The sequence below is a fragment of the Panulirus ornatus genome, chromosome 62 (genome assembly GCF_036320965.1).
Source record: "Panulirus ornatus isolate Po-2019 chromosome 62, ASM3632096v1, whole genome shotgun sequence".
In the NCBI taxonomy this organism is placed as follows: domain Eukaryota; kingdom Metazoa; phylum Arthropoda; class Malacostraca; order Decapoda; family Palinuridae; genus Panulirus; species Panulirus ornatus.
The window spans coordinates 12,102,517-12,118,724 of record NC_092285.1 but is presented as its reverse complement, the minus strand read 5'-3'; the positions used below and the strand labels follow the sequence as shown (position 1 = coordinate 12,118,724).

Sequence of the window (16,208 nt, the reverse complement as noted above, 5' to 3'; positions counted from 1 at the left end):
TCCTTCCCTTCCCATTCAGCTTCATTTCATTCAAGTCAAAATATTTAAGTACTCTTACTGACGTACTCTCCTTAGGCACACTACCTATTTCTACATTCTATTCATCTTAGTTACATCTATACACATTCAAGCACCCCAGCCTAAGCCTTCAAGGAGGATGAGCACACCTCACTTAACTCCTCCACCTATTTCAACTTGTAAAAAATTAAAAGAAAATGAGAGGAGGGTTTCCAGCCACTGCTACCACCTCCTACAAACACCTTCAATGACACACAGTGAATATATGGGAAGTATTCTTTCTCACCTTTCTCCCATCATCCCACTTAATTATATCTTTGTTTCTTCATTCTTCCCTGCATGTACTATCCTCTTTCTAGTTGAATGCTACAGATATTATCTGCTATGCATAATGGGTAATCACAATAAAAAGTAGAATTCTTCCTGACGAGGTCAGATGGTTAACCAAATAAATATTTGGGATAGGCAGCTTGAAATAAGTTGCGGTCATTGCTCAAAAAGACACATGTGATGCATCAGCAATATTTAACTCACCATTATTAGAGAGATCCTCATCATCGTCATCATCATCATCATCAATGTCATAGTCATCATCATAGAAATCGTACATATCTACAGGTTCAGTATCCGGTTTAACCTTAGTCTTGATACAATAATCTTCTTGAGTAAGCGGTACTACCACGCCATCACGTTCAGCCTCGGTACGAGATGACATCACTTGTTTCCTGTAAAAGTGCAATGAAAAAAGTCTGTTGACTACATTGTATCCACATGCTGACATTTCCATGCAAACTGTAAAATGGTTTGCATGCTAAAGACTCAAAAACAGTAAGGGAAAGTAATAATGAGAAAACCTTACTTACCTTCCTCCCCAAGAATCCCCTTCTTTAGAGTTCCATAAGCACTCAGGAAGCTGGCCACATCAAGTGAACAGGACCTCAAGTCAAGAATTCTAGGGATGTGTTTTTGTCTTTGTGGAGTGAGTGCAGGGCAAATGAATGCATTTCACTGTATCTAACAGAAAATTCCAAGAAAGTCGGCTACATCACAAATTTACTCTGGCAAGGCAAGGAACCATTGGATGGAGTTTGGATGTAACAGAATAGTCTATTAGTTGCCAACATTGGTTGGAGATGCTGGGTATCAGAGAAATATATGAAGCCTTACTGTACATCTACTCATTGCATTTTTTTTTATTTCAGAAACAATTTCTCTCTGCATGTATGAATGAAGCTTTACTTACATTTACAGTAGTTTAATTATGCAACATTATTTTTTGGCCCATTACACCAACAAAGATAATATTAGTAAAAACATCAAAAGAAAACAAAATATGTCTTGCTCACTGCTGAGATAATCAAATGTTTGGTCAACACATAAAAAACGCATTGCCAAGAGCCATTAGAAACACACTGGGCTGTTGGTTCATTTTCACAGATTATGTCTTGAAATTTGTCTATTCCAAGAGTAATTTACATTTCTTATCAAAAACATGATTGTATATATTACAACTAGCGTTCATTCTATACCACAAAATTTCATTTGCTGTATATATCCTTGAAACCATCAATCTTTTTAGGCAAACACTTCTGTCTACAACTGGAGGTCTACTCTTTCACAAATAACATTTCCAAGAAGTTGAAATACATGGCCAGTTAGAGTTCACCCAAAAATCTAAACAAATGTCAGGTTGACAAACAGAATGAAGGAACACAGAATTTTTATCATTATCTAACTTTATTCAAAAATCACCCAATCTGTTCACAGTTCTTCCATTACAAATCCCAATGTCTCTGCTAGCCTACAAATACCTCACTACTTGTCCTCCATGAAATGAGGTGAAACTACAATTAACATCAAATACAATAAGAATGATATTTGATTATTTATTTACTGGTACATAAAAATAAACAGGGAAACTTACACATTCAGTATTAAAATGTTGTAATTTTGCCAACAGGTGAAATTGGTGCCAACGAGAAGGTACCGTAGATGAGGAATTGTTTATAACATGGCTTATATTATGAGGCTGGCACATTGCAGATATGCCACATGAACAGCATGAACAAATGTACAAAAGTACTAACTTCCTGTAATTCGGTGACTTATTCGAAAGTGTGTAATGACATATGCATGAGTTAACATGAATTGTTATGTATGAGTAATGTGATGGGGAAGTGGCTACAGTCATGTAGAAAATACATAGAGTACGTTTCCCTTTGAAAGCTTACTGATAATTTTGCCATAATGTTATTGAACACTGCTAAGTCACTAACAAAGAACTGTACTTCTGCAAAACTACATACCCATAACTGGGGAGAAAGCGCAATGATCCTTTTGGGAAGCACTGTTTCCTTCGAGGGCTGCAAAGGCACTGTACACCACTCCACAGACAGCCAGTGTGTGTGACTAATACATAGGATAAAGTGTACTATAATGTATGAGTAATGTGGTGAGTAAAGTGGATAAGAGGTTAAGATAGAGTTGATGAAACAGCCTACATTTATCTTTGAAAGATTACCAATAATCATACTATATGTTATTGAATATTGCTTGGATGAGTTATTAACAGAGAACTGTACTTCCAGAAAACTACTAATCCACAGCTGGGGATGAAGCAGTGTTCCTTTAAGGGAAGCAGCATTCCTTAGCAGGTAACAAAAGAGATGCACACTGCTCCCCACACAGTAAGAGTGAGTGATTAGTAAAGCATGGGTTAAAATGCATCATGATGTATGAGTAACATTTTGAGTAAAGTTATAACAGCAGTAATGACAAAACATACCCTATGCTTACCTGTGAAAGCTTACTGATAATTCTACCATAATGTTATCAAAACATTACTCTTTTTGAGTTTCTAATGGAGAGGTAAGTTTGAATGGAGAAAAACTGGAAGTGTTATTTCTCCACTCAAACTTACCTTCCCATTAACTAGTCCCTCAACCCTACTGAACCTAATAACCTTGCTCTTATTCACATTTACTCTCAGTTTTCCTCTTTCACCAATTATACCAAACTCAGTCACCAGCTTCTGCAGTTTCTCATTCGAATCAGCCACCAGCACTGTATCATCAGTGAACAACAACTGACTCACTTCCCAAGCCCTTCAATCCACAACAGACTGCATACTTGCCCCTCTCTCCAAAACTCTTGCATTCACCTCCCTAACCATCCCATCCATATACAAATTAAACAACCATAGAGACATCACGCATCCCTGCCGCAAATCGACATCCACTGGGAACCAACCACTTTCCTCTCTTCCTACTCGTACACATGCCTTACATCCTCGTTAAAACTTTTCACTGCTTGTAGCAACTTGCCTCCCACACCATATACTCTTAATACCTTCCACAGAGGATATCTATCAACTCTATCACATGCTTTCTCCAGACCCATATATGATACATACAAATCCATCTGTTTTCTAAGTATTTCTTGCATACATTCTTCAAAGCAAACACCTGATCCTTACATCCTCTACCACTTCTGAAACCACGCTGCTCTTCCCCAATCTGATGCTCTGTATGTGCCTTCACCCTCTCAATCAATACCCTCCCATATAATTTCCCAGGAATATGCAACAAACTTATACCTCTGTAATTTGAACACTCACCTTTATCCCCTTTGCCTTTGTACAATGGCACTATGCATGCATTCCGCCAATCCTCAGGTACTTCACCATAAGTCATACATATATTGAATATCCTCACCAACCAGTCAACAACACAGTCACCCCGTTTTAATAAAATCCATTGCAATACCATCCAAACCCACTGCCTTCCTGGCTTTCACCTTCTGCAAAGCTTTCACCACCTCTTCTCTGTTTACCAAACCATTCTCCCTGACCATATCAATTCGTACACCACCTCGACCAAAACACCCTATATCTGCCACTCTATCATCAAACACATTCAACAAACCCTCAAAATACTCACTCCATCTTCTCACTTCACCAATAATTGTTATTACCTCCCCTTTAGCCCCATTCACCGATGTTCCCATTTGTTCTCTGGTCTTACGCACTTTATTTACCTCCTTCCAAAGCATCTTTTTATTCCCCCTAAAATTTAATGATACTCTTTCACCTGCCCTTTTTTCCACCTCTTGCACTTTTCTCTTGAACTCCTGCCTCTTTCTTTTATACATTTCCTAGTCATCTGCACTATTTCCCTGCAAAAATCGTCCAAATGCCTCTCTTTTCTTTCACTAATAATCTTACCTCTTCATCCCATCACTCACTACCCTTTCTAATCTGCCCACCTCCCACCTTTCTCATGCCACAAGCATCTTTTATGCAAGCCATCACTGCTTCCCTAAATACATCCCATTCCTCCCCCACTCCCCTTACATCCTTTACTCCCACCTTTTTCCATTCTGCACACAATCTCTCCTGGTACTTCCTCACACAAGTCTCCTTCCCAAGACATCCCTCCAGTTGCACCTCTAAGCACATTAACATCTAAAAGTCTCTCTTTCAAGCACCTATCAATTAACACGTGATCCAATAACGCTCTCTGGCCATATCTCCTACTTACATATACGTATACTTATGTTTATCTCTCTTTTTAAACCAGGTATTCCCAATCACCAGTCCTTTTTCAGCACACAAATCTACAAGCTCTTCACCATTTCCATTTACAACACTGAAAACCCCATGTACACCAATTATTCCCTCAATTGCCCCATTACTCACCTTTGCATTCAAATCACCCATCGCTATAACCCAGTTTCGTGCATCAAAACTACTAACACACTAACTCAGCTGCTCCCACAACATTTACCTCTCATGACCTTTCTTCTCATGCTTAGGTGCATAGGCACCAATAATAACCCATCTCTCTCCATCCACTTTCAGTTTTACCCATATCAATCAAGAGTTTACTTTCTTACACTTTATCACATACTCACACAACTCCTATTTCAGTAGTAGCGTTACTCCTTCCTTTGCTCTTCTCCTCTCACCAACCCCTGACTTTACTCCCACAACAATCCCAAACCACTTTTCCCCTTTACCCTTGAGCTGCGTTTCACTCCTTCAGGTTCCTTTCCTCAAACAAACTACCTATCTCTCCTTTTTCCTCATTTTGGTTACATCCACAAACATTTAGACACCCCAATCTGAGTCTTCGAGGAAGATGAGCCCTCCTGCATGACTCCTTCTTCTGTTTCCCCTTTTAGAAAGTTAAAATACAAGGATGGGAGGGTTTCTAGCCCCCCGCATCCATCCCTTTTACTGGCCTTCTATGACACGCGGGGAATGCGTGGGAAGTATTCTTGCTCTCCTATCCCCAGAGAGGCATGTGAACGAGTTTTGCAAGGAAATACTGCAAATGACTGGGAGATGTATAAAAGAAAGAGGCAGGAGGTCGAGAGAAAGGTGCAAGAGGTGAAAAGGGGGGCAAATGAGAATTGGGGTGAGAGAGTATCATTAAATTTTAGGGAGAATAAAAAGATCTTTTGGAAGGAGGTAAATAAAGTGCATAAAACAAGAGAACAAATGGGAACATCGGTGAAGGGGGCTGATGGGGAGGTGATAACAAGAAGGGGTGATGTGAGAAGGAGATGGAGTGAGTATTTTAAAGGTGTGTTGAATGTGTTTGATGATAGAGTGGCAGATATAGGGTGTTTTGGTCGAGGTGGTGTGCGAAGTGAGAGGGGTAGGGAGAATGATTTGGTAAACATAGAAGAGGTAGTAAAAGCTTTGCGGAAGATGAAAGCCAGCAAGGCAGCAGGTTTGGATGGTATTGCAGTGGAATTTATTAAAAAAGGGGTGACTGTGTTGTTGACTGGTTGGTAACGATATTTAATGTATATATGGCTCATGGTGAGGTGCCTGAGGATTGACGGGAATGCATGCATAGAGCCATTGTACAAAGGCAAAGGGGATAAAGGTGAATGCTCAAATTACATAGGTATAAGTTTGTTGAGTATTCCTGGGAAATTATATGGGAAGGTATTGATTGAGAAGGTAAGGGTTAAGGCATGTACAGAGCATCAGATTGGGGAAGAGCAGTGTAGTTTCAGAAGTGGTAGAGGATGTGTGGATCAGGTGTTTGCTTTGAAGAATGTATGTGAGAAATACTTAGAAAAGCAAATAGATTTGTATGTAGCATTTATGGATCTGGAGAAGGAATATGATAGAGTTAATAGAAATGCTCTGTGGAAGGTATTAAGAATATATGGTGTGGGAGGCAAGTTGTTACAAGCAGTGAAAAGTTTTTATCGAGGCTGTAAGGCATGTGTATGAGTAGGAAGAGAGGAAAGTGATTGGTTCTCAATGAATGTTGGTTTGCAGCAGGGGTGTGTAATGCCTCCATGGTTGTTTAATTTGTTTATGGATGGGCTTGTTAGGGAGGTGAATGCAAGGGTTTTGGAGAGAGGGGCAAGTATGCAGTCTGTTGTGGATGAGAGAGCTTGGGAAGTCAGTTGTTGTTCGCTGATGATACATCGCTGGTGGCTGATTTGGGTGAGAAACTGCAGAAGCTGGTGACTGAGTTTGGTAAAGTGTTTGAAAGAAGAAAGCTGAGAGTAAATATGTATAAGAGCAAGGTTATTAGGTACAGTAGGGTTGAGGGACAGGTAAACTGGAAGGTAAGTGTGAATGGAGAAAAACTGGATGAAGTGAAGTGTTTTAGACATCTGGGAGTGGATTTGGCAACAGACGGAACCAAGGAAGCGGAAGTGAGTCATAGGGTGGGGGAGGGGGTGAAAGTTCTGGGAGCGTGGAAAAATGTGTGGAGGGCAAGAACATTATCTCAAAAAGCAAAAATGGGTATGTTGAGAAGGAATAGTGGTTCCAACAATGTTAAATGGTTGCAAGGCGTGGGCTATAGATAGGGTTGTGCAGAGGAGGGTGGATGTGCTGGAAATGAGAATTTGAGGACAATACGTGGTGTGAGGTGGTTTGATCGAGTAAGTAATGAAAGGGTAAGAGAGATGTGTGGTAATAAAAAGAGTGTAGTTAAGAGAGCAAAAGAGGGTGTTTTGAAATGGTTTGGTCACATGGAGAGAATGACTGAAGAAAGATTGGCAAAGAGGATATATGTGTCAGAAGTGGAGGGAACGAGGAGAAGTGGGAGACCAAATTGGAGGTGGAAAGATGGAGTGAAAAAGATTTTGAGCGATTGGGGCCTGAACATGCAGGAGGGTGAAAGGCGTGCAAGGAAAAGAGTGAACTGGAACGATGTGGTATACCGGGGTCGACATGCTGTCAATGGATAGGGGAGAAAGAATACTTCCCACGTATTCCCTGCGTGTCGTAGATGGCGACTAAAAGGGGAGGGAGCGGGGGGCTGGAAATCCTCCCCTTCACTTTTTTCTTCTTAATTTTCCAAAAGAAGGAACAGAGAAGGGGGGCCAGGTGAGGTTATTCCCTCAAAGGCCCAGTCCTCTGTTCTTAACGCTACCTCGCTAATGTGGGAAATGGCAAATAGTATGAAAGAAAATATAATCTTTTTTTTATACTATTCACCATCTCCCACATTAAAGAGGTAGCTTTCAGAAGAGAGGACTGAGCCTTTGAGGGAAATCCTCACTTGGCCCCCTTCTCTGTTCCTTCTTTTAAAAAATCAAAAACGATAGGGGAGGATTTCCCACCCCCGCTCCCTCCCTGTAGTCACCTTCTACGACACGCAGGGAATATGTGGGAGGCTGGTGGGTGATTCGGGTGAAAAACTGAAGAAGTTGGTGAATGAATTTGGTAAAGTGTGTGAAAGAAGAATGTTGAGATTAAACGTGAATAAGAGCAAGATTATTAAGTTCAGTAGGGTTGAGGGACAAGTTAATGGGAAGGTAAGTTTGAATGGAGAAAACATGGTGGAAGTGAAGTGTTTTAGATATATGGGAGTAGATTTAGCAGCAGATGGAACCATGGAAACGGAAGTGAGTTACAGGGTGGGGGAGGGAGCAAAGGTTCTGGGAGCATTGAAGAATGTGTGGAAGGCGAAAATATTATCTTGGATAGCAAAAATGGGTATGTTTGAAGGAATAGTGGTTCCAACAATGTCATATGGTTGCGAGCCATAGGCTATAGATAGGGTTGTGCAGAGGAGGGTGGATGTGTTGGAAATGAAATGTTTGAGGACAATATGTGGTGTGAGGGGGTTTGATTAATTAAGGAATGAAAGAGTAAGAGAGATGTGTGGTAATATATATATTTTATTTATATTTATCTTATTATACTTTGTCACTGTTTCCCGCTTTAGCGAGGTAGCGCAAGGAAACAGACGAAAGAATGACCCAACCCACCCACATACACATGTATGCACATAAACGCCCACACACGCACTTATACATACCTATACATTTCAACTTATACATTTTTTTTTTTTTTTTCATACTATTCGCCATTTCCCACATTAGCGAGGTAGCGTTAAGAACAGAGGACTGGTGAGGGAATATCCTCACCTGGCCCCCTTCTCTGTTCCTTCTTTTGGGAAAAAAAAAAAATGAGAGGGGAGGATTTCCAGCCCCCCGCTCCCTTCCCTTTTAGTCGCCTTCTACGACACGCAGGGAATACGTGGGAAGTATTCTTTCTCTCCTATCCCCTTATACATACATATACATATATTCACATGCACATATTCATACATGCTGCCTTCATCCATTCCCACCACCACCCCGCCACACATGAAACGACACCCCCCTCCCCTCGCATGTGTGCGAGGTAGCGCTAGGAAAGGACAACAAAGGCCACATTCGTCCACACTCAGACCCTAGCTGTAATGTGTAATACACCGAAACCACAGCTCCCTTTCCACATCTAGGCCCCATAAAACTTTCCATGGTTTACATTGAAAAGCATGTTGTTTTTGATGGTTCACCCTTTAACATGTCCAGTGAGTATCTCACTCATAATTTTCCATCTCCCTATAACTTTTCTAACTTTAAAAGTCAGGTCTACAAACACCTGCAGAGATCTGATTAAGTTCTTCCTTTTCCTCTCTCCTTATTCCTTTCACCCAAGATGGCCTTTGAAAGAGGTAACTTTTGCTTGTGCCAAGTTGGTCACTAAAAAAAAAAAATCAGAATAAAAAAAATTATTCTGGTCAAGAAGATATACTGAAATACTGAAGAAGGTAAAAAGAAGAAAGGCAGACTGCAGAGAAAATAGACATGGGTACAGAGAATTTAATGGGGCTTAGGAATGACTGGGGGTATAAAAGAATGGAAGAATTCTATGTATACAATTGGTATGAATGGTGACTAGTCTCAAGTGATGAATTAACTCAGTACATATGCATGTACAGTGAAAAATTTAAGAGTCCCCTTAAGTTAACCAAATACATAAGCGTTTAAAGTGAAAATATAAGAAGCACTTTCAGAAGTGAAAGTTCATCCTTCACTTTAACAAACTGGACACAGGTTGAGGATGTATATGAGTGATGCTGCTGAGACTGTATACTTGACCCACCCCATTACACTGGGAATGGAATAAGTATAAATAAAACTGATAATTTTTGCCTAAAAATTCTAAGCACATCCTCGCAGTAAAAAAAGAACCATGAAACAAACTTTTCACACATCAGTAATTTCTATATTCAAATACGATTTTATGAAAAGTATAAAAGTTGGAACAGGGGAAAATGAGAATAAATATGGCAAAAGTCTGATCTAAAACAGATGGATAGGCTAATGAAAGATACAGAAATACTGGATACAAAAAAAATGACTTAAAAGTAATGCAGCAATGTTAAGTATAGCACATTTTTCCATTCAAATTTAGGATATACTTGGACTAAAAAAGTCAAAAAGTGACTTCAGAATATAGAACAGTCAAAAAGTTGATGATGGCAAGCCATAAGTGTTGGGTCATACAATTGTATTGTAAGTTACCTGTAAGAGGACATATTTGTTGTGCTAATTGGGGATGTGGCAGTACAGTAGTGGCAGATAGGTAGCCAACATCCACAATTGGTCTTACAACTCCTCAGCTGTATTTTCCGAGGCTTCTCTTCAACTCATACTTATGGAAGTAGAGCAAAGAAGAACTGATTTCATTACAGTCACATATACCCAACAATAAGACCTTAAAACTCCTTGATTTTGCTTTGCTCATGTATGACAACTTCTACCCACTTAGATCTTAACATACAGGAATAATTATGAACTAAGTAACAACTGTGTTTCATTAACAAAAGTACTTGTCATGAAAAATGTACACACTAAAAAATGGAGGAGGTTTTTCACCTGATAATATTTTCGTATTCTTTATCCTTGCCCTTTGAGTCCCTCCAGCGTCGATACATAACTGAGGCATCTACATTGGCTGGAGAATAAGTGTTAGGTTCGTTCAGCAATGAAATTACAGAAAGCAACACTGTACGCACATTCTGAAATGGAAAGAATCATAGAACAATACATATACTTTGAAAGTATAAATGGCCAAAAGAATATTTTGAAAGTTTAACTAAATATGCAAAACATAAAGTCATCGATTTACATTATTTATTTATCTATTTGTTATACTTTGTCGCTGTCTCCGGTGTTAGCGAGGTAGCGCAAGGAAACAGACAAAAGAATAGCCAACCCACCCGCATACACACGTATATACATACACATCCACACACGCACATATACATACCTATACATTTCAACGTATACATATATATACATAGACAGACATATACCTATATACACATATGTACATAATTCATACTTGCTGTCTTTATTCATTCCCGTTGCCACCCCGCCACACATAAATAAACAACCCCCTCCCTCCGCATGCATGCGAGGTAGTGATAAGGAAAAGACACCAAAGGCCACATTCGTTCACACTCAGTCTCCAGCTGTCATGTATAATGCACCGAAACCACATTTCCCTTTCCACATCCAGGCACCACAAAACTTTCCATGGTTTACCCCAGACGCTTCACATGCCCTGGTTCAATCCATTGACAGCATGTCAACCCCAGTAAACCACATCGTTCCAATTCACTCTATTCCTTGCACGCCTTTCACCCTCCTGCATGTTCAGGCCCCAATAGCTCAAAATCTTTTTCACTCCATCCTTCCTCCTTCAATTTGGTGTCCCACTTCTTGTTCCCTCCACCTCTAACACATATACCCTCATTGTCAATCTTTCCTCACTCATTCTCTCCATGTGACCAAACCATTTCAAAACACCCTCTTCTGCTCTCTCAACCACACTCTTTTTATTACCACACATCTCTCTTACCCTTTCATTACTTACTCGATCAAACCACCTCACACCACATATTGTCCTCAAACATCTCATTTCTAACAAATCCACCCTCCTCCGAACAACTCTATCTATAGCCCACGCCTCGCAACCGTATAACATTCTTGGAACCACTATTCCTTCAAACATACCCATTTTTGCTTTCCGAGATAATGTTTTTGCCTTCCACACATTTTTCAATGCTCCCAGAACTTTCGCCCCCTCCCCCACCCTGTGACTCACTTCCACTTCCATGGTCCCATCCGCTGCCAAATCCACTCCCAGATATCTAAAACACTTCACTTCCTCCAGCTTTTCTCCATTCAAACCTACCTCCCAATTGACTTGTCCCTCAACCCTACTGTACCTAATAGCCTTGCTCTTATTCACATTTACCCTCAGCTTTCTTCTTTCACACACTTTACCATACTCAGTCACTTGCTTCCATAGTTTCTCACCCGAATCAGCCACCAGTGCTGTATCATCAGCAAACAACAACTGACTCACTTCCCAAGCTCTCTTATCCACAACAAACTGCATACTTGCCCCTCTTTCCAAAACTATTGCATTCACCTCCCTAACAACCCCATCCATATACAAATTAAACAACCATGGAGACATCGCGCACCCCTGCCACAAACTGACAAACACTGAGAACCAATCACTTTCCTCTCTTCCTACTTGTATACATGCCTTACATCCTTGCTACAAACTTTTTATTGCTTCTAACAACTTACCTCCCACACCATAAATTCTTAATACCTTCCACAGAGCATCTCTATCAACTCTATCATATGCCGATTTACAGTATATGACTTTTGAATAAATCTTAATCTGGTAAAACCTCTGCATCTGAAATTCCTAGAAAATTAGCCATTTTGGAGAAGTTTCCAATCATTTGAGGTTTTTCTAATATATCAAATAATGAAGGAATTTTATTATTTCACCTATTGGTTTAATTATCATATAATCAAAGAAACATTTGATATTTAACCTATTTGTTGGTTCTGTTATCTGCTGCGTAAGGGAGAAATCATCATAAAGTCGAAGTGGTTCTCCTTTTCACTTTTTTCCTGCTAATCACCTAAGCTGGGTTTCCACAGAGATTAAGGCCAGTTTCTAGGTATCTTATTTGTTATGTACATTCTTGTGGCTTTGCATCATGTGACTTATAAATTAGTGCAATGACCAGATAGTGGTTTTCAATCTTGACAACCAAATCTTGACGCCTGAGGAATTTAGGAGCTCAGTTGAATTTCTAACATACAATCCAACTCCACATGTTCTCTTCCTATCACATCTGTACTGAATGGGTTGCAATTTGGGATACAAACCTTACTAATACAAAAGAATACAGAGGAATTAAAGCAGCAACAGACCACTGGGTCCTTTCAAGGATGTTTGTGATAGAAGAATAAATCAGAAACATGGAAAAGTGTGGTAAAAGTTAAGTTAGAAAGCATCCAGATATGTCAAAAAATTGCCAGCAAGTTGTCATTTTGACTATGGAGGTGAAAATAATAAGCCGTGGACTTGAGGCAAAGTATTCATCTAGTCTATTCTTAAATGTATCCATAGTACTGTTTTCAACCATTCTATCCGGCAAATCGTTCCTTATGTTAACAATGCCGTTGAAGGAAAAGTAGCTTGCCTCATTCAAGGTAAATGTTTGCCCACAAGTCTGTATCCATTACAATGAGTAATGCCAGATGAATCAAGTCTCAAGTAACTCGATAGATCAAGATTATCAAAGCTTTTGATCATTCTGAATACTTGTATTCACCTCTTTTCATAGCTTCATCGCTCCAAGTCATTTAATCTTATCTCGTAGTATTTGTTTCTCATTATGGGAATCATTTTGGCAGCTCAATGATGTACTCTTTCCATTGTATTTTTTTAGGTAGGATAAAAAAAGCTATGGTACATTGCCATCACAGCTAAGGATTCTACATTTCCTCTCCCAGCTCAGTTTACTAAGGGGAAGAGAAAATTAATTATAATTGAAAATTTTCGCCAAATAGTTTTCACTCTTCTTTCAGTATACAATTTTCTCTCCATGATTTCCCCACCAAAGGATGACAGTATGATTTGGAGAGTTTGCTGAGCCACTTTCAAGAAAACTGATTATGCCTCCCTGGGTAGTTTACCCACAAGAGAAACATTCATTAGAGAAAGGCTTCATCATATCTGCTTTCACAGATAAGTTTAAGTGGCCTCTGCCACTTTTAAGAAAACTGTTTATGCCTCTCTGGGTAGTTTACCCACAAGAGAAACATTCATTAGAGAAAGGTTTCATCATATCTGTTTCACAGATAAGTCCAAGTGGCCTCTGCCACTTTTAAGAAAACTTTTCCATTTCTTCTGTTTAGTGTCAATACCTGTTCTTGTAACTCACATTACCTTCTGAGAATTTTATTATGATTTTTTCTCTTTCTCTTCCTCTTTATAATTGCAGTTGACTTTCCAAATTGTTGCACATAATCAACATAAACCTAAACTTAAATGCCCTATTTCAAAGTGCAATTCCTTTTCCCAGAAAACCTGCCACCGAACTGCATCATCTAACTGGTCACCAACTCTCTCTCTCTCTCTCTCTCTCTCTCTCTCTCTCTCTCTCTCTCTCTCTCTCTCTCTCTCTCTCTCTCTCTCTCTCGAGCATAAAAACACTCCTCAGAAATACAGTTCATTCTTTTTGTACTCGAGTCATACTATAAGAGAAAAAACTTGCTAAGGAACACAATGTGCTAACACATTACATCAGAAGCTTCAGTATGCAAAATGTTCATATGCAGGAAGGGTAGAGTACAGTTAACTTCAACAATATATTGCATTCCTACTTTTCATTTCATGCCTGCATCAAGGTCAGTAATTTGATATCAATGTCAAATGTTATCATATCATCTACATCAAGACTCAATTCCAGCATAACTAGGGCAGCTTCAATCATTTCCATAGAAAAAATTCCTGGTTCAACAATATATCTATGTTTATCTGTTTTATGCTCACCCTTCTTTTGATGAGCAGGATGAAAACTTTATCAGAACAGAGAAAGCTGAAAGAAATATGGTATACTATCTTTTCAGCATGTGCAGTTATGAGGTTCAATCATGCTTGCAGGTTCATTAAATTCTAATCACACTTCCAAGCCAGTTTTTCTCATGGTCTAACAACAAAACCATGATATACAGTTGGAATGTTAAACAAATTCAATTATTTCTAAGAAAGTGAAATTTTTTTACCTGTGTAGGATTCCAACGTTCACAAGGAAGCTCCCCACTCTGTGGATCATCAACTGGAGGATGGAGAATGGAGATACATAAATCACCATTCTCATAAACATTTGGATGCCAGACCTTGGTCAGGAAGCGGACGGAAGGTGGAGAATATGGATAGTCAGGCGGGAATTTCACATGTGCCTGTTCAGAAAGGAGAAATATTTGTTGAAGGTGAAGAAACCAATCATAAAGGTGAGCTGAGTTCTGCAGAAGAATATTAGGCCTTGTCATTTCCAAATTGTGAAAAATGTTTTACAACAGAAGAAAGACATACGGCTGTTTTAGAAAGACACTTCCAAAACAATACATCATTCTGACACGTAAATGTGACCTTCAACCTATTAGTAAGCACTAAAAATACACAGTTAAAAATATATGTATACCATATGTATATAAATTCAATGCTGAGGTTAGTTTCAAATGGCTGCCATATCCTATAATTTCCATTAGCTATGCAAGGACTAGCACTTATAAGATATCACTTCCTTTTCTCAAATTGCATGGAAACAGAATTCTCTTTGACCATGGATAATGTAATCAAAGTGTATACCTTTTTCCCCTGTTGTGCTTATTATAGCTTTTGATTTTTGGGGTAATAATACAGTTTTCCTTGCCTCTCATGCCAATATGAAATTCCATTTGAGTCACTTGCTTACCATGGTATTACCAACTGCAGTTTTGAGTACACACACTTAAAATAAAACATCTGATTTTACCAACCATGGCATAAAGTGTCAAATATCTGTGGTATATTTCTACCAACTGGGGTGAGTGTTGCAGCAGATGCAGGCTACTTCTAGCCCACCCTGGCAAGACCAAGCATGGTGGTGGCATAAAGATTTGCAGAGCAGTATGTAGGTGAGGTAATCACATCATCCAAGCCTTATCCTCTATAAGAATGAGGTAATGAGGTGATAAAGATAAGACTTATTCAAAATTTCCTGAAAAAAGATATGACGAGGACTTGGTTTCACCCTTATTTTTCTGTCTCTCATCAAGCTACATAATCAACTCCAATTTAACATCAGGAGAGATTGCTTTACATACTGTAACAGTACTTTCCTGTGCACTGGCAACTTTTTTACACTTTGAATGCATACTGAAATGAATATACTTACTTTGGAAGGCTTGACTGACCTAATTAACCAAGGTGAACCACTGTGTAGACATGGTAAAACATGAATGTGTTTACGGGTATCTTTTATTGCATAGCATGTGAATCTATATATATTTTGGCAGTAGTTAAGGGATGAGGTAAAGATCATGTGTGTGTGTGTGTGTGTGTGTGTGTGTGTGCACACCAATTCTTTCTCTGGCAGTCCACAGCACCAACATACCAATAATGGTAGTGGTGATGCAGTTCAAATATACCAGTGTTGGTGGTAATGGAGCACCAACACACTAGGGGTGGTGATGACTGTGATGCAGCAAAAGTGACCATGGACATGGCAAACTTTCTCCCCGTAGGTAAGACACTGAATGCCTCCTGCACCCAACTCGTTACACACTACTGACCTACATTCATCCCCCCCTCCCCACCTAACACCACCAATACACACACATACACCACCACATACCTGTACCTGGCCAACTATATTTCTTTGGCCCAGATTGGCATATTATCCTTCCTAGTATCTTCCTTATTTGTATACAATCTTTTATACATACAGTCAGTTACACTTCTGTGTACAACGTCTTTCACTACAATGATCAAGGCTCATATCTTATTCTCT

General features: G+C 39.4%; 1 protein-coding gene across 1 annotated transcript in view; it reads right to left on the bottom strand.

The window, feature by feature from the left end:
* LOC139745737 (ubiquitin-conjugating enzyme E2 R2) overlaps positions 1 to 16,208 on the bottom strand; it is a 76,999-nt gene that overhangs the window by 18,935 nt on the left and 41,856 nt on the right. The window contains exons 2-4 of the mRNA XM_071656248.1: positions 14,440 to 14,616; positions 10,210 to 10,352; positions 553 to 743 (exon numbers count right to left, since the gene is read on the bottom strand). Of these exons, the coding sequence (XP_071512349.1) occupies positions 553 to 743; positions 10,210 to 10,352; positions 14,440 to 14,616 (511 nt within the window). The remainder of the gene's footprint in view (positions 1 to 552; positions 744 to 10,209; positions 10,353 to 14,439; positions 14,617 to 16,208) is intronic.